This window comes from Gopherus evgoodei, chromosome 18 (genome assembly GCF_007399415.2).
Source record: "Gopherus evgoodei ecotype Sinaloan lineage chromosome 18, rGopEvg1_v1.p, whole genome shotgun sequence".
Classification (NCBI taxonomy): Eukaryota; Metazoa; Chordata; order Testudines; family Testudinidae; genus Gopherus; species Gopherus evgoodei.
In genome coordinates, this window is record NC_044339.1 from 8,099,011 (window position 1) to 8,125,058 (window position 26,048).

The 26,048-nt window shown below is 39.8% G+C and overlaps 1 protein-coding gene across 1 annotated transcript; it reads left to right on the plus strand.

Annotated features, from left to right (window-relative positions):
• The first annotated feature begins 237 nt into the window (after nucleotides 1–237).
• Nucleotides 238–24,881, plus strand: MICOS10 (mitochondrial contact site and cristae organizing system subunit 10). Its single transcript, XM_030537653.1, has 4 exons — nucleotides 238–374; nucleotides 20,948–20,995; nucleotides 22,223–22,332; nucleotides 24,633–24,881. The coding sequence occupies exons 1-4, from the start codon at nucleotides 308–310 to the stop codon at nucleotides 24,639–24,641; spliced, it is 234 nt and encodes a 77-aa protein (XP_030393513.1). The 5' UTR covers nucleotides 238–307; the 3' UTR covers nucleotides 24,642–24,881.
• Nucleotides 24,882–26,048: the final 1,167 nt, after the last annotated feature.

Here is a 26,048-nt window from a genome sequence, read left to right on the forward strand (position 1 = left end):
GGATGGGGCGCGGAGACCAGTCTCCTCATGATTATGGGATGGGGAGCTGGGGAAAGGCAGAGGGACTGCAAAGACAGCATCTCCACCCCAGGCCTGCTCCCAAGGTCAGGCCCACCTAGGAGCCAGGGCCTGCCTAGCAACGGTAACCTTGGCAACCCCCGGAGACAGCTCCATGTTCTCGCGAGATTTGCGGACCGGCCTGTAGCAGCTCTCGCGATGCTTGCCTGGCCCCAAAGCAGGGAGGCGGGGGGGGGAGTCAAAGAGTGACCCGCGAGCGCCGCTGCTACTGCGGGGGGGAGGGAACAAGATGGCGTCGGAGGGCGAGTTGGGCAGGAAGTGGGATCGGTGTCTGGCCGACTCGGTCGTCAAGCTGGGTAAGGGGGGTTGGGGCGCTGGGGTCTGGGGAGGCCGAGGTGGCCCTGCCGTGGGGCTGAGCTAGGCCGCGGGGTGCAGCCTGGGATCTGGGTGGCTTTGTGGGGGGCCGAGCCGGACCCTGGACGGCCAGTGGAGCGGAGAGGGCACATCCCTGGACCGGTCTGTGGGGGGACCCGGGTCCCTGGGCGGGTCCGGGGAGGGCATGTGGCTCACACTAGGCTCTGTCACTTCAGGAGGCGATTGAGCCCCGGTTTCCTGCTCAGGTGGGGACATGCAGCATAAGGCACGGGTAAGAACTGCAGGGCGCTGCCAGTGCCTGCGGCTCCTTTCCTTGAGCACTGCTAGATAGTCACAGTATTCTTCTGTACCACCTTCCGCCCTGGGGTTTCGTTATTACAGTATCACAGGTGCTGGTGCAGAGTGCGAGGCTGAGAAAGTGACCTTGGTGAAATTCTGATGACAAGCAAGGGAGTGATGTCTGAAAGCAGCAAGGTTTTCACCTGGCTCCCCAGTGCAGAAAGGTTCTTCCTGTGCCAGCTGTATACCTGCTTGTGCCTGTCTTTTTATTTCTTGCTCTTTCCCAGTTGATTCGCTCATACTTGCTTTTGACCTCCCGGTGACTTCCTTTTTAAGATCAGCTTGTCTGTGAAAGATATGAAGATCTCCATTCTTATTGAACACAAGACCCCCGAACAGTAGGATGATCCTATTGAAGCTCCATGAGGCCCTGCTTTGCTCATTTCACTCAGGATGGGGAAACAGTTTTAAAAATCTGCTAACATACTTCTGTCAGCATGCACATAAAACATAACTTTTTTAAACATAAGTTTTGATACTATCTTATGTGCTGTTAGTTTTGCACCAGCAATGTACATGGTGCTGAACTGTATATTTTTATCGTGTACGTTATATGAACAGCTTTCAGTCTAATATCTGGATCTTGCAATACAAAGGTGCAAGTATTATTTTGAAACAGAGAAACCAAAGTAATGGACTACCTCAGTTAGGATCTTATATCTTCTAGTAACCTTTTACACCTAGATGGTGAATTATTTCAGTTTTTAGACTGAAATGCAAAAGCCTTTTTTGGTCCAAATACTGTTAATATGTCTTCTAGAGGTATTACTTTAATAAGAATAAATTATCTACCTCAATATAACGCTGTCCTCGGAAGCCAAAAAAATCTTACCTTGTTATAGGTGAAGCCACATTATATTGAACTTGGTTTGATCCACTGGAATATGCAGCCCCTTCTCCCCAGAGTGCTGCTTTATCACGTTATAATCAAATTCATGTTATATTGGGTCGCGTTATATCGAGGTAGAGGTGTATTTAGGTTGCAGATTTGAGAACAGTAAGGTTGTCTTTTAAATGTAATTTCCTACTTCTCTTTTATAGAAAGGAATAAAAACAGATTTTCTGGGCAACTATAACAACCACTCCTTTCCCCATGAATCACTAGTAGGGTTTGAACTGTGAGTCTTCAGCATAGCTTGAGCTATGGGACTAACTACATTAACAGGCTGCAACAGAAGGCTGTTATACCAGGTGAGGGAAATGGGCCTCTGGGGCCATGTGCTAGGTCTAAAGCAGTGGTTCTCAGTCAGGGGTATATGTGCTTTGGGGGTTCTCATCTAGATGAATGTTTCTCAACCTGGCGGTTACTGCCCCTGGCGGGGTCATGGAATGGGTTTAGGAGGGTGGCAAGCAGGGCAATTGCCTGCAGCCACACAAAGCTAAGTTACATGCCTCAGCTCTGGGTGGCAGGGCTTTGGCATCAGATAAGGCTCAGAAGTGAAAAACAGGTTCAAGAATCACACTGAAATGTAAGTACACTGTTTATATTCCAGTCAGTTTATTTTATAATTATATGGTAAAAATGAGAAAGTAAGCAATCTTTCAATAAGAGTGTGCTATGACACTTTTTTTTGTATTTTTATGTCTGACTTTGTAAGCAAGTAGTTTTTAAGTGAGGTGAAACTTGGGGTATACAAGACAGATCACACTCTTGAAAGGGATACAGTAGTCTGGAAAGGTTGAGAACCACTGGTCTAGAGTGTGGCCAAGGGGGAACTGATCCAGCACTTCCCTCTCTTTGCTCTCCCCCCCCCCCCGCCCACCTCTTCCAGGTAGTGTGGGGAACATCTTCCATATTTGGTGCCCCTAGAGGTGGAGGGGAGGAATGGGCCACTGGAGCCATGTGTTCTGTTGTAGGGAAGCCTGGTTCTGTTCTCTCCCAATCTCCTGGAGAGGCTGCCTACTTCCAAGGTTTCCAGCATAGTTTCATTTCCCTCAAAAAAAAAAAAAAAAAAAAAAAAAAAAAAAAAAAAGACTGAAAAAATCTTTTATAATGGAAGATATTAGGCAACTTAAATAGAGGTCACTATCAGCTCCTCCTATAATAATTCCTTTGCACGAGACTACAGTTAGCGATAAATTCAAGAATACAATACAACAGATATTCCTCTTCCTGCCAATAATTTTGTGAAGACCCGTATGAATTTACTTCACAGGGATATATCTTTTGATTCAATCTAACTGTCAATATAAGATTAGTAGAGAAGAAATTTCTCTCTCATGGAATCCAGAGAGAAGACTTCTAAGTAAAAGTAAAGACAGGAAGGGCTGGATTGTTGTAACAGATCATAAATACAGGAGAGTCTTCAATAAATAAGTGAGGAGGATTATTTTAAAGTAAATGTTGATTCCACTTTTAATTGAGATACTATTTTGAATAAGTATGTTGACAGAGATTGAATTGATCTGAAAACTTAATGATTCAAGATGTTAAGTTTCTAAGATGACCTGTTTTGTACTCATTACCTTAGGGCTTGTCTACGCTTACCGGGGGATCGACACTCAGCGACCGATGCATGGGTGGTCGATTTAGTGAGTCTTTGACCCACTAGTTGACCACAGATCGCTCTCCCGTCGACTCCTCCATTGGATTGAGAAAACTAAGGGGAGTCAACAGGAGAACGTCTCCCGTTGACATTGCCTAGTGTGGACCCCATGGGAAGTAGATCTAAGCTACATCGACTTGAATTATGCTATTCACATAACTCAAATTGCGTAGCTTAGATCGATTTCTTCTCCCTCCCGCCCATAGTGTAGACAAGGCCTAAGACAAACACCACCATGGATGCACACATCATTGACTTCTCAGCTGAAGTGAAATTCTGGCCCCACCAAAGTCAACAGGAGTTTTGCCCTTGACTTTATCAGGGATCAGATTTATACCAGGTGGGCCTATACTTTCAGGCATTGGTTCTTTGTAATGACTAGAACTAGTGCTTAAAGTTAGTACATATGTAAATAAATCTTGCTGAACTGGGGACTTATGGAGTTTCATTTAGCCAATTTTTATTTACACACACACACTCTCTACTTTCTATAGTTTGGAAGCACTTATTTTGCTCATTTTGGTGGTACTAATAGTAGTAGTGTCAGAGTGCTGCACGAAAAACTGAAAAGGTCTGTGTGAAACAGCCTTTCTCCACTTTCCCCATTCTTCCTACCTCATTAATTTTGTTGTCTGGTCATGACTCCTCAGTTATAACTTTCTCCTTTTAGAAGGATTATCTGATTAGTTTGATGACAAATCAGGAATTGTCTTGATAAACAGTTACTCTGAGTCTTTGAAGCACTGATCCTCCAAACATATATGTGTTGATAGCTTTAAGCATGTGTGAGTGCTGTCATTTCAGTGGATGGGACTACTCTCATTCTTAAAGTTAAGCTCTTTGCATTTTCAGAGCCATGTATGCACATTAAGCTCTGATTCTGCAAGTTGCCGAGCACTTACAATTTCAAGAGAAGTAGTGTGTGGAGAGCACTCTGCATCTTGCAGGATTGGGTCCTGTCCCTTAAAACACAACTTCTCAGGTGGGTAAGTATTGTGTTCAGTTTATAGACTGGAAGCAGAAAGGGAACTGCACAGAAAATGTTGCCCCAGGTGCTTCAGCAAAGCAGTGACAGCCCTGGAAATATAACGGGGGAGTTCTAGGCCTATAGTAAGTTCAGTAGACCAAGGTGCCTCTTGAAGTAATAGTTAAAAATCCTGCACATTCTGGTTTTTATTATGGCTTAATATATATTTGATAAAATAACTATTTGTAGCCTCTTTTTATACGATGTTGTCTGCTTTCTGGGCAGTTGCTGATTCTGCAGTTTATTTCCTGGAATTCTTATTACATCATTTTGTTTCAACTGTTGTCCAAATTACTGTCAGTATATCTTGATATCTGAGTAGTTGTAACGAGTGCTCAGACCTGTAGACCAAAAAGTAAAAAATATAAAATGGGAGGATGCTTTTTTGTGTCTGAACAAATTAAGTATAATCTTGGCTCTGTTAGATTGTGCTTTGGTACATAGGTTTTGGCACCATGTCAGAAACACTATTGAAGGAAATTAAACGGGAGTTAGAAATATTACATTTCAGGGTTTATATGTTCTTGGTCTTAACCTATGTGTGAGAATAAAATTAACAAATAGTCTTTGTCTTGGTAGGGTTTTCACTTATTTTAATCAGTGTTGCTTTTTTAATGGATATACAGTATTTCAAGTATTAAATGTATTTCTGCAATCCAAAAAATGTTTGATAAATGTTTATCTTGTGTGTAATGTAAATAAAATCTGCAGTAAACTGTAGAAAAATTACATCTTATTACTGTGATATCACTGAAAGAACTTCGACTAGAATTGATATAAAACTCATCAGAGTCCATCAGAGCTATGAATTGTAGCAGGCTTTGTGTCAAAATCCTAAAGAGGAACATCTTTCATGAAAATTGATATCCAGCATACTGTCCCTTCTTAAAAAGTGAATGATCTACAATAAGTAGCATAGTATTTATACACTGAATATATACAAAGATGATTACAGTACTTCACAATCATTTCATTATATAGCTTTCTTACAAACCACATGAATTTTGATAAACAGAGTGAAGTTAAACTTGTAGAAAATGGGCCTACTGCAGTCTGTTTAGTAGAAATGTCTCCACTTCCACTCTACTCTTTAGCCATTGCTGCCATCTGAGGTGTAGGAGACCAGCTTCACTCCTGCTGCAGCTGCTCAAGTAGCTTACTATTAGGCAGGGTACATAAGATGAATGGTTTAAAACAAATCCCAAGATTAAATAAATAGGTCCATAAAATCAGTTTTTGAAAAAGGAATTCTAGTATGGCAGGAACACTGGAGAGAAGAAAAACAAGAGCTAAATGTGTAAATTTAGGCTGTGTTTTTCTCGGCTAATGATTATACTTGTCGCTGCTATTTGGATGGGTGGTTAAAAGAAACTGTCAAGATTATAGGAAGATATTTTATCTGAAAGTTTGTGGAGAAGAAACGAAATGTAAAGCCTTGATGTTGAGGATGCAAAATGTTGCCCATTATAGACCCTTGTGAAACATTGCCAAAATACATGAGCCGTCTAGCTTACTGATGCTTAATTGATAACTACTGACAGTAGTGATGGCTGTTCAGTGTGAAATGAATTGGTGGCCTTAGTCCAGTGCCTGATGCCCAGGTGGTAAATTCACAAAGTATCACCACAACTGAAATACTTGTTAGAAGTCCCTGCAGAGCTACCAGGGGCTGGATGGACTTGGTGAGTAACTGACATTGCATTGTGGCTATCGATACTCTGTCGATGGAAGATTTCAGCCTCTAGGGCTGTCAGGTAGTAAACTTTTTGTTTGTTTTTTTTCCCCTGGTACTTCTCTGTGCACTAAATTCACTTATTAAAAAATGCTGGGTGAATAGCTTTTTAAAAAAAATAAAACAGAGAAATCAAATGAATAATACTCATTTGAAGATCAGATAATTTTGATTAAAATTTATGGGATACCATCAATTAATTGTGGGCTATCCAAAGTTTCCTTTTGGTAGCCATTGGCTTTGGATCTCACAGTATTTAATATGATGATCCAAACTTAGATTGATGCTCTGGATAAGGTTAGTGTCCATTAATTGTGGAATCTATAAAAATATTTGTTTTATTGCCAGAGATTTTTCTATGTGATGGTTAGGGGAAAAACAAATATTTTGGGTAGCTCTGTACAATTTTCCCATTTGACATAATTCAAATAAAGGAAAATGAGTCTTCTGAAGTCCTGGTTGTTGGAGAATTTTCCAGGTTCTGTTGCCACAGCAAGCCGCAAAGGTCTGTCTTTGAACAGTGGTGTACTGAACATAGGATGCAATTTTCATACATTGGAGTGAGGAGGAAGTCAGCAGTTGCTGCTGACATGTATTTATTAGCAAAGGTAAACTTTAGACTTATGGCTGGGGCTTGCACAGCCAGTCCTCTGTTTTGTGTAGTTTGTCATGCTTTCCTCTACAGTTGTTTTGAGGCAGCGTATTTGTAATTGTACTGTATTGTTTTACTTGGAGATTAAATTCCTGGAACGATTCCAAGTAAACTGTCCAAAATATATATTTATACATATCCTCTTGTACTGCAATACTTTATTTTTGACTTTTGAGTTGCTGCTCTGTCTGCATCTCATAACAATAAATTATTTCTACTTGTTTAGACTTTGTTGTTTTCCATCACATTAGAACATATGTTCATTTCCAGGTTAGACAGTGGTTTATTTGAAAGAGTAAAGAGTGTTGTAAAACTTTTGGTTTCAGAGTGGTAGCTGTGTTCGTCTGTATCAGCAAAAGCAAGGAGGAGTCCTTGTGGCACCTTTTGGAGACCAACAGATTTATTTGAGCATAAGCTTCTGTGGGCTAGAACCCACTTCATCAGATGCATGAAGTGGAAAATACAGGAGAAGGTATAAATACATGAAAGGATGAGAGTTGCCTTACCAAGTGTGAGGTCAGTCTAACCAGACAATTCACTTAACATCAGGATACCAAGGGAGGAAAGATAACTTTTGAAGTGGTAATGAGAGTTGTCCATTTCAGGGAATTGACAAGAAGGTGCAATACTTTAGGTATATCTGCGCAGGGCTTTAAAACTATGATTAAGTGTGATTTAAACTCAGTTGTGACTGAATTTGATTGTAACACATTTTTATCAGCCACTGGGGATAGGCCAAGGTAGAGACCTAGACAAGGACACTTCTCTCCCTCCCCCACCTTTAAATCTAGTTACAGCTCGGTTAAGTCTGGTTTACTCTGGCAAGCCAAACCATGTTGTAATCTGGGTTCCCCTAAAACAGTTCACCCCAGCCTGCAGAATGTTGAGAATATTTACCAGCCCAAGCACACATTCTGCTTGCCTACACTTATTGGGGAAGGGGGAAGGGATTTTCCTGCTTACCAAGAGAAAAATATATCTTTCAAATGTGTTCATATATGGAGGGGAGAAGGGGGAAATACAATTTTGCAGGTCTGGCTTTTAAAATGCAAAAGCACAACTTAAAAGTTTATTTTGGAGTCTTCTTTAGGTGGTTGAATTTATGGGCAACCAGATTATGCACAGAAAGACACTAGCAACTTCAGGTTCTACATGGAGTAAAATAGTAGTAAACTTTTTGCAGGCAGAGGAGGGAGACTTCAGTACTTGAATACAGAAGGCTTTAAACATATCAGTTACAGAGTAACTGAGAAGTTACAATGAAGAGAACTTGCAATAAGCAAATAATTCACCTAATGTATGAACCAAAAACAGTATTGCCATTTGTCCTTGTTCAGTGATGTACTACGAAAATAGACTTCTTCTAAAATGCAAGTGTCTAACATACATGAATGGATCTAATTTAAATGTAGCCAGACAGTCATGCTAGGTGCTTTGAAAGCTATTATCATGATTGTTCAGTATAATCAGTGCAAAACCCTGAGCACAGGTTTCTTCTAGACAGAAATGATTGTATCAGAGAAAATATATGTCCGGGCTTTCACTCATTTTGCAAATTAAATTGCCAGTGGTTGAAAAAATAGTTCCTTGTAATACAAGGTGCATTGACAAGCCTAACATCATATTTGTTTTCTTTTTTACTCAGCTTTGATAATGGTGTAACCACAGAAATGTAAAAGGTCAGTTTTTTTTTTCCCCAAAGCAAACTGCTTTTATAAATCAGCAAAACTGAAAATGGAGGCCATTTTGTTGACTTCCTGACTCCTGTGCACTATCATATTGAGATTCCTCTTTGCTGTTTTGGCAGCCTCTTTGCATTTGATCTGGTTGACCTGAACTGCTACTGTCTTCAGAGACTTGAATGCAATACCTGTCATGAATCTTAATAAGCTTGCATGATCCCCCTTATGTTTCTTATTTAGACATGCTATATTTTCCTGCCACCAGTTGTTTTTTTTTTTTTTTTAAACACACATGCTCCAGTCTCTTCCTCCTAATGCTTTTCCTCCCAGTTTGCAAGTCTTTATATCCCCCCTTTTGACCCCATGAGTCATTCCAATAAATTCATTCTCTACTCCTGGCTTTCAGCAACAGACATGTGCCTTGAGGGAAGGTATAAGAATGCTCCCTCTTTCCCTGTCAGAATGGGGAAACACTCTGAGGTGTGCCACATGATCTGTGCTGCCTCGAATCAGTTGGACACTTACGTGCAGTTTGTTTTGAAACATAAATACTTCTTAAAAACAAAGAAGACATCAATAGAACATGCTTGGTGAAATCCTGGCCCATTGAAGTAAATGGGAGTTTTGCCACTGACTTGAGTAAATCAGGATTGCACCTGCTGGCTCTAATATATTAACTTCTGGCTTTACCGAGAATGTCTGGCCTTCTTAAGGGAGAAGAACTTAGGTAGTTTGAACTAAAAAATTTGCAATGTTTACAATCCAAAATGAAACCAAAAAGAAATACATTAGTCAGTTTCATTTCTTTATATTGTCAGTGTTTATTTTCCAAATTGAGTGAATTGTGAGACGAGAACTAGATCTTTATTCTTTCACTTTAAATATAAGGAGTTTTAAGTGTCATTTAAAACTATTCTAAATGATTGTTGACCTGAATTTGTGCATTAAAGTGATGTTTCTCATGTAATCAATTAATTCTTATTAATAATAGGCTGAAAATGGCATAGCTACTTCCAATACGAAATTAGAGAATTGTGGAATGTATAAATGGTAATATTTAGTCATGCAGTTAGAATGTCAACACACAGTGGCAAAAGCTCTTGCTTGAAGCTGTATTACAGGGGATTTTTAGATGGAAAAAGTTCACATGGCCTTTTAAGTTATATCATGAACTATTACTGTGACTAAGAATGGGGAGGTAAATACAGTGTATTCTACTTCTGTACTGTTGGTTAAACTCTATATCAGAGATGTCTAGGTAATGTGTATTTATTCTGAATGATGATAATTGCTGAAAGATTGGCAGATTTTCTTCACTTTGACAAAAGGGTACTAGTTTGAACAACTGTTTCTTATTGTTGATGATCTCAGGAATGTATAAAACGGGAAAGGTCCCTCTTTGAAACTGTAGTATAAAGGATTTTCAAATGATTAAGTGAGGTAAATGATTTTAAAAGTATTATCCATTTGTCACTAAGAATTAACCCTGGTAAAGTTGCTGGTTTCTTGGCTTCTGTTGAAATCCATTATTTGGAGGATATTTTACTATTTCAACATGTGCCTGTACATGACCAAGCTGCAGCCTAAAAACTTATGAATAACCCACCCTGACTATAGTGGTGGTAATAATTTCCTTCTAATCCTCCTGTTTGTTTCGATATTTGAGCATGAAATGCCTCTAATCTTCATTTAATAATTATTTTGAGAGAAAGAAGGCACTTTAGCTGCTGCAGCAGCTGAAATGTGGTTCTCTTGGCTCGCATCATCTTGTCTGCTTTGTTCAATGTTTCTCTAAATATTGAGGGTAAAATTTCAAACTGTTCTAGTGGCAGCCCATTTTGTAGTCTGAACAATTTTCAGCAAGATTCATTGTCTGTATTGTAGTGTCAGCAATTATTGGTAATCCTTCCTGTGGTTATGAGTGGGATTATGATACTCTGTACTTACCAGTAAAACTTTACTGACCTTTCTGAAAATGGAGCTTGTCACACAACTTTTTATGTACTGCATCTGGTAATTAATTGAATTAATATTTTACAGCTTTAGAGCACATTAAGTATGTTACTTTGTATAACCACATCTGTAAGGCTCTCTCTACCACCCTGAGGACCAGAAAGTTTTTTTTTTTTTTTTTATCCAAGCTTCTTTCTTTCATAATGGACAATATGAATTTAAGTGGAGGCCCTCCAATATATTATGCGCTGTATTCGACCCATGGGCCATATGTTTTAGCAGCAGGCCAAAGACAGTAATTGGTGATCCCACATGCTTCTGTTCTGATGAAAAGGCAGCAATTTAACCATCAAAAAGATGGTTCATTATGAAAGAGTGGTCAAAAGCTTTCAACTCCTCCAGCCATCTCTTTTGACTGGGGCGGGGGGGGGGGGGGCGGAGGGGTTGGAATAGAGGTCCACATATGTTCTGGCATTGAGGGTGGGGAAATGCACACAGGTGCATTAGACTAAAATGAGGAAGATGCATTAGGATAAAAACCCTGTTCAATTTTCATTCCATTAAATGGTTCTTCTAAATCAGCAGTAGGCAACCTATGGCACATGTGCCGAAGTCGGCATGCAAGCTGATTTTCAGTGGCACTTGCATTACCCAATCTGCATTTTAATTTAATTTTTAAATGAAGCTTCTTAAACATTTAAAAAACCTTTATTTATTTTACATACAATAGTTTAGTTATATTACAGACTTATAGAAAGAGACCTAAAAATGTTTAAATGATTACTGGCACGCGAAACCTTAAATTAGAGTGAATAAATGAAGACTTGGCACACCACTTCTGAAAGGTTGCTGACCCCTGTTCTAAATACTGCTCAAAAATGTGTTTCACCAAGTGAATATGGTAATGGCAGATTTGAAAACCTGTTAGCTCTGCCCTTATAATCCATTCTTGCGTGATTGTCTAGAATTTTATTTTATGAAATTGAATGCAAACTTGGAAGGTAAACTAAAGATACTTCTGAAATATAAATGTTAGAACAGTGTCTAATAGTAAAACTCCATTTTATGGAAACTCAGTTAGCTGTATACAGAATGGTATACTATAGGTTTGAGAGTTCACTGTTTTCATGTCAGCATCTCTCATTGTGACGCATAAACGTAAAGGGCTTGGGCAAGTTCTTTAAACAAAAAGTGCTATCTTGCCTTTTTTTTTTTTTTTTTTGCTGCTTGATTTCAGATGTCATCTTGCATGTCAGCTATCATTTGGAGTAAAAACCTTGCAAAAACTGTCTTTTTCGCTGTATCTGGTTTTCTTGTATTGCTGCCTTGTCTTGTGTAAGGACTCTTAAAGTGTCCCCTCCCTCCCTTCCTTTTTTTTAAGACAATCAGCAGTAATTTGTACTACGCCTTGGATAACTGCAGAAAAATTACTTTAAATAATCACATTTCAAAACATCATTTGAAAGTAAAGTGCCTATTGATATGAGTGGGGCAGGTGTGTAATCTCTGGCGGCTGCCATTTTAATAATAGCAACAGGAAGTGCAATTTGATATTCTTCAGGATGGAAAGATCAGAGACAGTTTTCACTCGTTTGATCCACAGGACTACTGCTCTGACAGACGTGTAGCATATGAATATATACAATAAGGGCCTTATCTGTCTTCCAGCAAAGTGAATGGGAATGTCAGCGGGATCAGGATTGGGCCCTAAACCAAAAATCCCTGGAAAAATAATCAAACTCAAATGTAGAAAATTTCTGCTCCCTGTTTTTCCCCTGGCTCAGATCTTCCTGTTTTGGTATTCATCAAGCTGACTACAGCTGCTTCCTTTGTAATGTTTTCATAATCAAAATTAGACAGTGGTTAAAAACAAAAATCAGCTAATTAGAAACTTTTTAGAACACTTCATATTTCCTTACATCAGTCTCTAATTTCCTCATATGTTTAAGTCATCAGAGTCCTTGGCAAAGGCACAAATAAAGACTAATGTCAAATACTGCTTTCATTACCCTTAGTGGACAAAACTCTGTCCTTAGTTAAACATGGGCACGCCTATTGCCTTAAAAAGGTTGTTACACACAAGCAACTCTATTTAGGTACGTTCTTGTTTAGAGGCTAGAGATATTTGACATTTACCTATGAACTGTTGCTATATGGTATTGTCCTTAGGGTGTAAAGGGTCAAATTTCACTTGTAAAAAGTGACCCACACAGTTTAGTGAAAACATAGGGAATGACTGTTTCTGTGCTGACTGCCCCTCCACAACCATCTGTGTTGAACTCAATTTTCAGTGTAGCTTGACAGTTCACTTGGCAGATTTTACATCCTCACTAAGTCACAACAGGGGCATTTCTAAGGTGTGCTGGTTCCATCTATCGACATACAAAACTTGCAACCATTGGAGCATAAATAACTTGTTTGAGGAGAAGTGGGGCGCCTCTTTTGTCCCTTTCTGTTTTGGAAGCCTGTTTCACAGAAAGACAAGAGAATAAGTTAGAACTTTAAGAGGGGAGATCACTTCTCAGCACAATATAGAATGTGTGCCTATGAAGCCAATTCTGAGGAAAAAACACTAAGTAAATGACAGATGGACAGTCTTGGGGTACAAAATGATCCTAGAAAAGATGTCTATCTCTTAGACAGATGGCTTATAATTACAGTATTTTTACTTCAAGGGGTGTTTTTACCCTTTCAAACTGGAAATTCAAATTTTACTGGGGGGGGGGCACTTTTTAACCCAATCTAAAAGGTGGTAGCTGAACTTCAATACAGCTCCTACCCTAAAACTAAGTGATTTTTATGTTTTTTTCCCCCTTCTTTGTAATCGCTTTAGGGGCCGTGTCTTGCGGGAATTTTTCATTCCTCTGAATTCTCTGTTGCTCCTATGTGTTGCTCTCTGCTGCTGTCTTTATTTGTTTTGTCTCTCCTTACACATGCTGCAGCTAATGGAGAACTTAACTTCAAACTGCAAGGGAATGTCTTCTGGCTTACTTCTCATGCTGCTTTACACCAGGGCGAGGACTCAACGCTGAGCCAGGACACTCATCCATCTTCGTTTAGCCATTGGAGGTTGGCGTTGAAGTTGTAATTTCAGAGCTTGGCTCCGAACATTAACTCTTGCAATTCTGGAACGGGAGCTGGGGAAGGAGAATAGCCTTCTGAGTTAGGGATCAGCTTTGTGTTCAGTTGTTTTGCTGACTATAGGTGTCTGGAAGCAGCTCTGAAGATGCTTCCCTCCTTCAAAGCTCGATCTGGTCAGCTAACTGGCTGAAGTTGTGTGCAGGAAGAGAACTGTAGTTCTTTTTGGCCTTCACTTCAACCCCAACAGCTGCAGGGTGGGACTCTTCTGCAAGGAGAGAAGAGAAATTGGGGGGGGTAGTTCTGAGTCTGGATTCCTATGGTTGTGCAGCTTGTTCAAAAGCCTGGCCGGAAGGAGAAGGTCTGCTCTGATGGAAATTAAGCCAAATATGCTGACGTCCTGGTCTGCTATATTTGTGCAGTAATGAGGTCCCAGCTGTGCATTCTTGGGGAGTTGGTACATAGCTGTGATGTTGCCAAAAAAGTCCAATCAGCCAGTGGAAAGGGACTTCAGCCAACTTGTGTCCTAAACCATCCACTCATTTATTTTATCCCTGCGACACGATGCCAGTAGGTGGGAATGTTTCCTGGCTCTCAATTCCTTGATATATAAAACTTATTTTTGTAAGAAATTCTGAGGAACTTAAGGACTGCTGGCACTTGTCGTTGTAAATGATAAATTCCTCGCTGAAGATTTGAGGAGGATTTAGGCTTTAGGCTTCTTTCCATGGCATTTCCTTTAGTGAGTGAGACACCACTGTAACATTTTTCCCTCTAAATTATCCATACGTGTTTAATCTGGACAAAAGCCTTAGTATAGTATTGACAAGATGCTGTGCTGGCCTGAGTTACACATAGGCTCCACTCTTGTGTCATCCTTCCCCCCCGCCCCACACACACTTCTTTTTTTCTTCCCCCCTGTTAGCAGGAGTCAGGGGAATGTTCTCCCTCTGCCCCATTGGCCTTTTCACCGCTGGCTGTAGAATGAACTAATTCCTGTTGGAGCTACCTGCCTTTACCATTGTATAGGCTTTTATCCAGGATGTCTGGAAAGCATGTGGGTAGCATCTTTTTGTTCCATTGTGGAAGTACTGAATAGAAGCTGGAAGAGCTTTTGTGTATCAAAAGCCAGCCTTTGGACACCAGACAAACAGCTGTAGCTTTGGGGGTGCCTGGAAGTCATGTTTGGGTTTTTTTGATCTCTTTTTCTCTTAAAGAGATAACTAAATCACAACTCCATCTGGAATTTTTAAACCTATTTCAAGTACTTCAAATCCATATAACAACCAAATCAAAATGCATGTTGCTGTATATTTTTAGCGTACTTTGTGTATTTGACAAGACACTGTATATAGTCAGTTTCACTGTTTTCCCCTGTATCATCCTTCAGTTTTCCCTGTTTGCTGTGTGAACAACATCAACAGGGTACAGGAAGGAAATTTTTTTTCTTTTTCTTTTTTTTTTAAAGACAACATTGAGCGTTGGCACTAGAGAAAATCTGATTCTTGTCTCAAAAAGATCAAGCAACATAGTTTAGAGTCTGCTTAAATGTCTTTGTTGGACCCTAAACATCTCTAATACATGAAAACTAGTTATTAGAAATGTAATTCCTGCTTAACTGCCCTGTCCTAATGTACAAAAATGCCTTTGTATAACAGTTATTGTATATAGGTCTTGCCAAATTTATCTTCTTCATTAGAGGCATGATAAGGAAGGAAAGAAGGGGGGGACCACCCTGCCATAATTCTGATTAAAAGAATATTGTTTGTAAATAATATTTATGCAAAACAGTGTTGTTAAATACAGGTTTTGTAAGTTGTAATACCTTACCTAGCTACTGCATTGATATTTACTCAGAACTTATCATATTGAATTTTTAATCTCTTCTTTAGAAAGTTATCTGTTTCAGTCGCTTTTTAATTGAAAGCTGACAGCTGCCATTTGGCAACAAAGCTGCTGTTACCACCACTTCAATGGTGAAATTGACTTATTGCGGTATGATGAAATTTCTTGACTTCAATGGTGGTCATTGCTCCAGTTGAGTTGGCTTTGTGAAAGATCCTTGTTCTTTTTCTAACTCATCCTATCCAGATCTGGATCTCAAAAGGATGACTAGTTCTTCAGATCCAGAAAGCGTAACCTGTACAGACTAGTAGTTACTACTTCCTTAGAACTAAGTAGCTATCTACCAGCAGCTTAATCTTCATTTTGTTTAACATCTTAGCTCTTTATGTAAAAGAACAAAACCTGAAGGGAGGGAGATGCAGTTTGATATTTTTGTGAATGTAGCTATCTAATGAACTACGAAAGAAAATTGCATTTAGAAATTGGGAAAACCTCTGTGACATAGTAACAGCAGTTGCCACTGAGCATATTTAATCCTTTCACCTTTAGTCTCAAACTGTCTTTTTAAAAAGAAAAACATATCTAAGTGTGACTTAGTTTTTATAATTGCTTAAGCCCACTGCTGTTTGGGCAAACCATTAAAACTCATGGTAACTGTGTGCATTGAAAGGAACACTGTTAAATTTATAGAAGAACCTTTTCCCGGATGTATTATTGAGGCATAAATCTGTCCCAAAGATTTTGATTATCTGAGACCCTCTTCTGAGATCCTGTTGGATATGAGGCACGTGCTCTTCTGTATATTAGATAGATAGAATTATACCCAAAATCAGTCTCTCTCTGAAAGTACACAAGACAAATTGTATTAAAAAAAAAAAAAAAAAAAAGCCACTGAGCCCAGGCTTAGAGACCTAATTCCAATTCTGTATCTGCTTGTACGTAGACAGCCTCTACTGTTAGGCAGGAATAGAATAAAAAGATACATGTAGAATCTTAATGTTCCCTATAAGGTAGGTTCAAACTGAAATGACAGACAGAGGACTGAAGAGGCTGTTTTTCTAGTTAAACATTTAAAGCTGTCAGAGAAGGTGAAAAATGCTTTGTACACTTTCCTGTGGCCTTTTCTTCCAAAGAGGCTCTGTCGTGCAAGAAGGTGGCGGGGTGAGGGAGGTGAGAGAAGCAACCCAGTACAGATCAAGCCCTTAGCTTTTTCCATGTTCGTTTTGTTTTTATTGTAAGATAAACCCTTCATGTTTTATTGTTATGAAGTTAAAGCCTGGCCCAGAGGTGCCAATCTTTAGTGGAAACAGCTGTAGAGTTAGTGTCTCTGATCAGGTGGGAGGTTCTTTGAAGCAACATGTTGCCTTTTAAAAAGGAAATTGAGCATGTGAGAACTTGAACCTGTAAAACTCATCAGCAGGCTCTCCCATTGTTTATCTCTAATGGAACTTTATGTAGAATTAAAGTGAAACACACTTTTTTTTTCTTTTTGTTTCCAAGAATGAATTACTTTGCCCCCCCTCCCCTCTTTTTGGAGACACATAGGAAATGACCATATAACCGCAATTACTTCCTAGTGGGATGATGATGAGTGAGAAATTATCCACAGTAACAGTTTCTTAACCTAGCAGGATAAAACCTTAAAAGTAGCTAAGTCTTCTGGTTTTAAATTTAAAACCAATATGTACTGGCAAAAACCAGCCAGGGAAAAGCAGACCCACAGTAAATAGTGGTTTCTGTGGATGGGGAGAATAGCTGAACACTTCTTACTGTTCCTGATCACAACATTTCCCTCCAGTTGAGAGTTCAGTGTAGTTTCTAGCCCATTCCCCGATAGGGAGTGGAATGATGCTTGACAGCCTTTGGGATTAGGAACAGGGATCAACAAAACTCTGTGATTCTGCCTCTTTAGCTTCATATTTGTCAAACTTCCTCCTCATGGAGATGATGATGATAAAAAGCATTAACAGTAATAGACTTTAGCCCTCACCTACCTCATTCACTCCCTAGATCTACAAGCTAATCCCAACCTCTTACTCCATTTTCAAGTACTGATCTGCCATTTTACTTCTCTTCCAGATGAAACAGATTGGAGGAAGAAGCCTCAAAGAATGACATCATGTCATTGCATAGGAGGCAGTCCTAAACCAGATCCCCTGTCCCTTCCCTGAAATCCAGGCTTGCCGCCACTGTGACGTGTTTGAATTTCAGCAGCCGATAACTAGAGCGCCTTGGTTTCTTCCTAACCCAGGTCACTTGTTTAGTCTGCTGCACTCCCAGCAAAGCAGTGAGCTCAGTAGGAATGATATGTTCCTGTCCCTAGCAGAACATAGTTTCCTTTCTGTATTAAAATGTCTAATATGGCTTAGCCTGGCTGCCTAGTGTGGGAAGATGTGGGTTCCATTCCGGGCCCTGTATTGATCTCTACTTGCAGAGGCAATGCCTTTGTATGTTCATTCTATAGTTTCGCTACCAGCCAGCTAAGAAACAGAATTGATGGGTTTCTGTTTAGGCCAGTGATTTGTGTGTGGAGGGGGGGAGGAAGGAAACTGAGGGGAATCTTAGTGGTGCCAACAAAGATGGAAGACTCCTAAAAGTGAGGGGAAATGTCTGATATTATTTTGGATTTTTTTCCTCCCCTGTCTCCCAAGTATATCATTCTTTCTTATCACACCCTTCAAAACTTACCGGTTTGCCATACCAGTGGCAAAGAGGAATATTGGTTTGACCGATAGCATGGAAATGTGGTGACATTAGCAACGACTTAGGCACTTGGCTGCTGATGCAGAATTTGTCATTCTGCAAATAATTTCTCATTGATTACCTAACTTTGGATTTGCAGAGAGAATTCCTCTTAGACAAGAAGTATAAAGCAGTATCGCTGCATGACTACCCTTCTCAGCTGGACAGTTCAAACAATGCCTAGTGCTGTCTGTCTGATTTCTTGAAGTAATCACTTTCAGTTCAGATTTTATAGTCCAGCAATCAAACAAAACAAAAAGACAGCATAGCCACATATGGTAGGAAAGGATTGTCAGAAGGAGCCCAGGGTCAGGAAGCCAAACAGTTCGTCCATTTGATGAATACTTGTAGATAGTAATTATCCTTAAAGCATAAACATTCTGTTGGAGCCAACACCAGCTGTGCTATTGCAAAGGTACTGAAGAGAAGCTCCAGTTGGGGAAAAGGCATAAATGAGCCATTGCTAATGACGACCCACTATTTATCTCCCAGATTGTGCATCACTGGCCAGAGTTTTTATATACAGTCTGAATGGTTAGAGTTGTTTACACAAGATGCTAGTAAATATTGTGTTTGCTAGTGTCCCCAATTCAGAAAATGCATGAAAATCTGACCAGGCATCTAAAGAGCTCTGAGGAGTTCGGATTATTTTTTTAAGCTATGCAAACTGCACATGGTTGAGGAGAGTGAAAATCTGGCCTTCACTGAAATGTTCAATTGCTAAGATGTCTGGGGGTTTGATGTTAGCACCACTTGGCAAGCTGTCATCAAACGTCTTCCCTTGCAGTTGCATGTTTTGAAATCCTGCCCTGTAATAACCATAATGCCCTGGTAAAGTAGTTACCTCTGCGATAATTGGTTCTGTTGAAATTCTGTGGTAGAGTGAAGAGAGCTTTCAGAAACAATTCTTGTTTCTAGCTCTCGTTATAACAGGATAACTTGGGTTCTCCGAGAGCAAAGGTCAGTTGTCTCTGTTCAGACCAAGTCATTATCTCACTTCCTAAAACGCAGTGTTTTTCTATAATAAAAGCACTTGTGATGCTTCACAGATTATTCGCTAAGGCAGCGAAGTGCAGAGCTGCTTATTGGAGCAAAGAGTGATGAAAGAGTGGGAGCTATCATTACTTATTTGTTCTTTGCAGGCAGTGTAAGTTGGCCTGGGGAGTGGAACAAAACTAAAAAGGGAGCTCAGCCCGCACAGAAGAAGCTGTAGATGTATGCAGTTTTTTTTTGTGGTTGTCCACTCTAGGTCCTGGGGCCATTTTACTTAGCTATTCTAAGTCCGAATCTGCAGTGAGAGTACAAGATAGTCCTTACTCAGTGGTGCATATAGTAGGAGCCATACTTCTAGGTGCAGACAATAAGTGATGAGAATTAATAATTTTAAGAGCGGTGAGGTTTTTTTTGCTTAAACTAATTCAAGCCCAATCACTTTCTTTTTTTACTTCTAAGTGTTTGAAACTTTGCTCACTTTCTAAATGAGTGCACAGGTGGCCGAATTTTGCTGTTCTACCTTTGCAGTTCCCTCTAAAGTCAGTGGCCTTGCCTAGGTGCTTTAAAGGCAGAACTTTCCCAATGAACTTGAATTTTTAGCTGTTTTATTTAATGGTTCCTGAAATAACAAAAATCTACTGACAACTTCCCCAGCTCTTCGCGAAATTGGTAATAGTCATCTTCCAGGGAAAAGAATTATTTTCTTTGAGTTACAGAAGCATTTTTCTGAAACATGCTAAATAATTTCCCAAGTGGTGATGGAGAAATTCTGAGCTGTTACAACTCATTCAGTGTAAGTCCAGGTCCACACCCTGGTCGTGGGGGCCTTGGGCGTGTGGGACCTCCATAACGAGCCGGTGCTGAGAGCGTGTGGAGTCGGTCGGCGCTACGCCCAGCTCATGAGACAGCTTATGGTGTCCGACACTGTCAGGTGGTCCAGAGACATCTACATGGAGCACATCACAGACCACCATCAGTACTAGGACGAGTAAACGAGACCGCTGGTCAGGGAAAATAACCCACCCACCCCTGACAAACAAAGGGACGCACTCCACCCATGTACCTATTCCCTACAACAACACTGACTTGGACTTTAAATGTATTCTATGGGTGGCATACCCAAGACCACTTAGTCACTGATGCTTGAAAAACTACTGCACCCCAATCTGACTCTATGCTGGTTGTGTGCTATGTATGTATCTCGTGAACCTTGTAACTGATATTTACGACTTCTCATAATTCAAGCCTGACCCCAGAGGTATAGTACCTTCCCTCTTAACTTGTGTAAATTTGAATTTAAACATTAGCTTTAATAAATTTTTTAAATCTGACTAGGATGTGAAGTGTCATTCCTTCCCAATCTGTTTAACTACACTGGCTAATGAATGCTGTGGATGTAAAAGAAAAGCAGCCCTGCACTTTCTTTTGCAAGCTATAGAATAATGGGAAGCAGCATAAGTTTATTGCCCTGAGGATGCACATTGAAGTAGTCAGAGTAGTAAGAAGTACTTGCAGTACAATAAGATATTAATCTGCAAACCTAAAAAGAAACTAATGTAGTTTTGCAGCGAAGGTGGATCTGTGTGTCCTTGAACTTTCTCTTCTACAGACAATGAAGCAAATTCTGATTCAATTGAAGTCGGTGACAAAATTTCCAGAGATTTTGCTGGGACCAGGATTCACTCTATAAGAATAAGAAATGAGGGATATGTCAAGGGGTGGTCTCTTATATGTGTATGGGAGGTTTCTTAGGTATGTGTCTGTATTTGATTAAATGTAACTTTTAAAGCATTTTAAAAAAAATATTGCCAAGCATATAACCTACCGGCTCTTTAGGTGTGGAGAAACCTAAAAGATTGGGATGGTGTTCCTGAGCCAGAACAAGTAATTAAGGAAAAGAATGGAATTGATTTCCATTTGTGCCTATTATCTAACTTCCTCCTTACTGCAATTTTCTCTTTGCAGGTGCTGGTTTTGGATTAGGAATTGTTTTCTCAGTTATCTTCTTTAAAAGTAAGTGTCCCTATGTTCTTAGCTGTTTGTTTGTCATGATATTAGATTGTTTGGGTACATCTCTTAAACACAGTTATTTGAAGCATGTAAATTTTAATTAGATGTTACTCCAACTAGTCCATTACTTGTCCAAATAGATTAGTTGGAGTGAAATTAGCTAGACTTCTAAGTGTGATCAAACAAGGTCACTGTATATGAAACATCTCAGGCTGGGCATGGAGTCAGGCTTCTGATTACAAAGCTCTGGAATTATGAGACCCTGCATCTAAACAGTAATTAACCACATGTCTAGACATCAGCCCTAACCAGTCCTGCAAGGGTTTTAATTCTTTTTCTGCATAGTCTCCTGTTTCTTCAGTTATTTTTTTTAAATTACTTTCTTGATACTAGAATAATCCTCAACTCTAGCGCAGGTGGTAGAGCACATGCTGTTCCTGACTTCAGATTCTTCCTAGGCACAGAGGCAAATGGCTTCAAAATGCAAACTACAGCAGATTGACAGGTTCTGTTTGCTCTGTTAATTTTTCTAATGGTATGATCTAAGTTATGAAATATTCTTCAAAATGCAATTATCAGAAAAATAACTCCTTTTCTATTCAGTAAACTTGCTGTTTGTGTTTATTGTTTATCATTCTGGTAGAGGTGAAAGGACCCAGTCAGAATTTTGGCCCTTGCTAGGCTCTGTATCAACACTTACAATCATGTCTGCTCCGAAGAGTTAACAGTAACTTTTACAACTTCTGTTAACGCTGCAGAGCCAGTACAAGGCTGGATTCTATTCTGCTAACTGAATTCCAGTTGCAGGATTATTTTATTACTGGTGATGCTTGTGTGTGGTTTAAAACAAAAAAACCCATACATACAGACTTTCAGATTCTGGGTCAGATTCATCATGAAAGAGTACTTTTGAGATCTACAGATTAAACTGTCCTAGCAATTTCAATGTGACTTCTTTAAATACTGTACAGCGGATTTATTCCCGTTAGACTCTTAATGACATTTGTTGCCTTCTAACACAACTTTCTAAGATTCTTTTCAGGAGACTTCAGAATATGTAGAACCTGAAAATGCACAATGCATGTTTTCCAGTAATCTACCACTTACTGGCATTGTATTTGATAAGAAGTTGTCATTAGAGCTTGAAATTAATGCAGTGTTTCTCATTTCATGTTCAATATCTTCTTTCCCCCCCCCCCCCCCGCTTCTCTTTCTCTGTCTTCCACACAGGAAAGACATGGCCTATTGCATTTGGGTCAGGCATGGGATTAGGAATGGCTTATTCCAATTGTCAGCATGATTTCCAGTCTCCATATCTTCTCCATGGCAAATTTGTAAAAGTAAGTACTGGAGTAAAATATGTATGTAGGTACCATTCAGTGCTTAAATATTCCTTCCTGCTCCTGTCTAAAATGAGTGTAGAAGTAATATGTTGCCACCAGCTGGAGGAGAGCTCGTGTGCGTGGCATCTTTTTTTTGTTTCCCAAAATTTTCAGATCCTTTCAAATATGTAATGTGCTCTTTTTGCCTTATTTATGATTAAACCTATTACACAGCATCTCTTTTGGAGGACACTGGGATCTCCATGGATCAGCTTAGATGCTGCAGATGTTTTTTTCTACAGTGTACAAGAGTGTTAAAAATATGGGGAAATTAATCTTACCATAAACAGCGTGGCCCCAGTCTTGCAATCAGATCTATGAGTAGAGGACTTCATTGCCTGTAGGTAGCTCCTTTGACTTCAATGGGGCTATGCACAGGGTTCTGTACTGGTGGATCTGATTGAAGGATCAGAACCTTAGTGTTTTCATGACTTACAGACTAATAGTCTCCTTTGTCTTCAGGGATGTTAGTGAACTCTCTAGACTGTCTGATCATATGAATTTGGAATCATTAGAATTGAGACATGGCACAATTTAAAAGGTTACTGTGAGTCAAGCCTCTCTAAAGAGAGTTGTGTTGTAAGTGGCTTGGGTGAATACTGATACTAGCAAAGTGGCTGGTACAATTTAATCTAGTTTTATGATATTAGGCGTGATTATGGTCACAAAATGTGACCACCTTAGAACGATTTTGCATTGGTGTTAAAAATCCCCCACTCCATCACATAGAAATTAAACATAAAGTAGGGATTATTTCTGTGGAATGCACAGAAAACATTGTGAAGGGGTATATCATTGAAAGCACTGAGATGACACAGTAGCAGAGGCATGCTTCTGAGCATGCATAAAGTTACAGTATAAAACATCAAAGTAGTCACTTAAAACCTTCTTCCAGAGAACTTAAAAGTGACCTGTCAAAAGGGGGGTGGGGGAGAGGGTGGGGGAAATGATCTTGTGCCTTTTTTGCTCCTTCATGATAGATAAAGAAGGCCTGGAAGGGGCTTTTTTGCCTGGTTTTTACCCCAAGAATATAAAGACCATTCATCCCTGGATTTATTGAAGGATTAGCCTTCAACAGACTCTTACAGTCCTAGCAAACCCATCTGCTTCAGAATATTGTACTGGAAATGGAACACAGCCAATGGCAGAGCACAACCCTTTACATTAAACAAACATTTATATTGGAGAAGTAGATGATATTGGATAAAAACATGGAGTAGCTGGTATCTTATGAGTGAAACAAATGCAACCCAGTAACGTTCTAGATCCATCTAGGAGTGTTTGCCATGGAAGCGCGTGAGAGTTTTAACATAAAACCATTGTGGGGTATCGGCTTATTTTTGTGAACTTCAGTCAGAAATAAATTGGAATGAAATTTCTCCAGTTTGACGACTCTGGGTATGTGAACACCCAATGCAGAAACTCTAGGAAACACTCTGTCCCTTGGAAGATGCTTGTTATGGCAAAAGTAACTGCCTGAGAACATTGAGAAATAGAAGTCTGACTTGAGTCTAGCCTGGCAAGGATTTATATTTGTCTTAGAGAATAATCTCGGCTCTGTAACAAGGGTGGCCTCTCTGAGAATGAGGTCATCAAAGGGACACTGTACAGAAGAAGCACAGCTGCCTGCGTGGCACTAGAGCTGAGGACAAAGTTTCCAGCACAGTCTCTGTTGGCTTTCCCTGGCACAAAAAGTCTGAGCATGTCGGCAGGAGGGAAGCATCTAATGGTTAATCTCTCCAAAATGTATGGTCATGAATAAGAGCTTCAGGGTTATTAAAATGAAATTATTTCACTTCTGGTGGTTAGCAGGGTGGAAAATATTGTTGCATTATCACACATCTGTTTTCCTAGAAAATGGTGTCAGTTAAAAATCAAGTTCTATCTTATACAGCATTTGAATCCATTCTTTGGGTTATCAAAATGAATGGGGAGTGCAATTATGCCTGCATAGGAGACTACCCTTAAATCTAGACACTGCCCCCCAAAGTATCCCCAAATGTATTCAGTAAAGTTCTACTAATTGTGGCATAAAGCATGACACCAGGAATTGGATAATCTAAGTTCTGTTTCTACACTTCCTGGATGAATGTGGTTGCTTAACCTCTCCACGCTTCAGCTTTTCCATCTATCAAATAAGGATAAAAATTCTAACCTGCCTCATGGGGGTGCTATAGGCTAAACTGCTTGCTTTGAGCTTCCCAGGTAGAAGGTGCTATAGGATACAAAAATGTTATGGAAGTCTTCTTGCTTTACAGGACCAGTGACTAATGACTTAAGAACATCCCAGTGGGACGAAAGGAGAAATCATGGTTATTCCTCAGGAATATTGAAGTGCCCCTGGAGTAAGCCAACGTTCTTCTGAAACACTTATCGGTTGCTCTTTATACTCCAACAGGCTGTTTATGTATATGAAACAAAGTTCAGCATCTTGTTTTGTATTTTCTCTCTGGAAAGGGCCAGGAGGAACTCTTCTGAGAAATAAATAAAACAAAAGTGGACCCCCACGTGGTGTTTTGGCTTCTTTGCGTGTGAGTGGAAAGAGAGGACTTCCATTGTAATACTAGCAGCTGGGACCACCTGGTTAAAGCCACTATTCAAGTCCTTGTGAAACGACAGCTGTTGTGTGTTCCTTCCCACTCTGACAGGCAGCTCCCACCATATCCAGTTCACAGAAATATCCCCATCTCACATCACTAGCTGGACACCCTGCTGCTTGGGCTGATTTTAGGAGCCATACAAATTCGTGTCCTGTCCCTACAACGATTGCTGTTAAGACCCAAGTTCTGTCCTCTCCAAACAGACGCATAGGAGAGTGCAAATCTGACTGTTTTACTGGATCAATAACTGATGCGGCTTCTTGAAGTTTTAAAGGGTCTTGAAGTGAGTTGGCTTTGAAACTGTCCCCTGCATAGTGAACTGTATAAACAGATACATATGCTGTCAGAGCTGTATCCCCCTCTTCCCCCCCAATATCTCTCTTCTGTATTGGGAAGTCTAAGGTTTTATATCTGGAATGGGACAGAGATGGTATTTACAGCTCTTTATGCTTTGGCAATTAATTGTTCCAGTTTCTCTGGAGCTTAACATATAGTTTAAGGTAAACAACTGTTTAAATGCCCCCCCAACACTTTTTTTAAAAGTATGCTGTTTGTTCTCAGTTTGCTCTCTAGCTGACCTTTGGTGGAAGGGTACCTTTTGCATCCACCCAGAAGAGGTACCAACTATTGACTACTTCTCCTGTGGACTTTTTTTACTTTCACTGAACTCAGATGTCTTCTCTTCTTGTTGAGGCATTTGCTGCAAACTATCCTTTTGTAGCACAAGATGCAAATACTTGACACTGAAGAGCTTCCTGCTCCTCTCTTAGTGTATGTGATAGATCACATGTTGTATGTCCACTCCACCAAGGCATCCTGTATGATAAAGGGAGAATTTTATATTGGGCTTATTTTATAATCCTGACTTGTTCCTATACTGGTAACTTTTACACTAATGTTACAAGCCTGTGTTGATCTATTGCCTTTTTTTGAAAATTTATTCAGCTCCATGGTGAGCCAGGCAGAGGAAAGAATAACTTTCTCTCCAACAAGAACACACAATGGAAAATGAAAATTGCACAATGCTCTTAAAAACCTTGCCAGAAAAGGAAGCGGGTGGACTTTGAGGAGGTG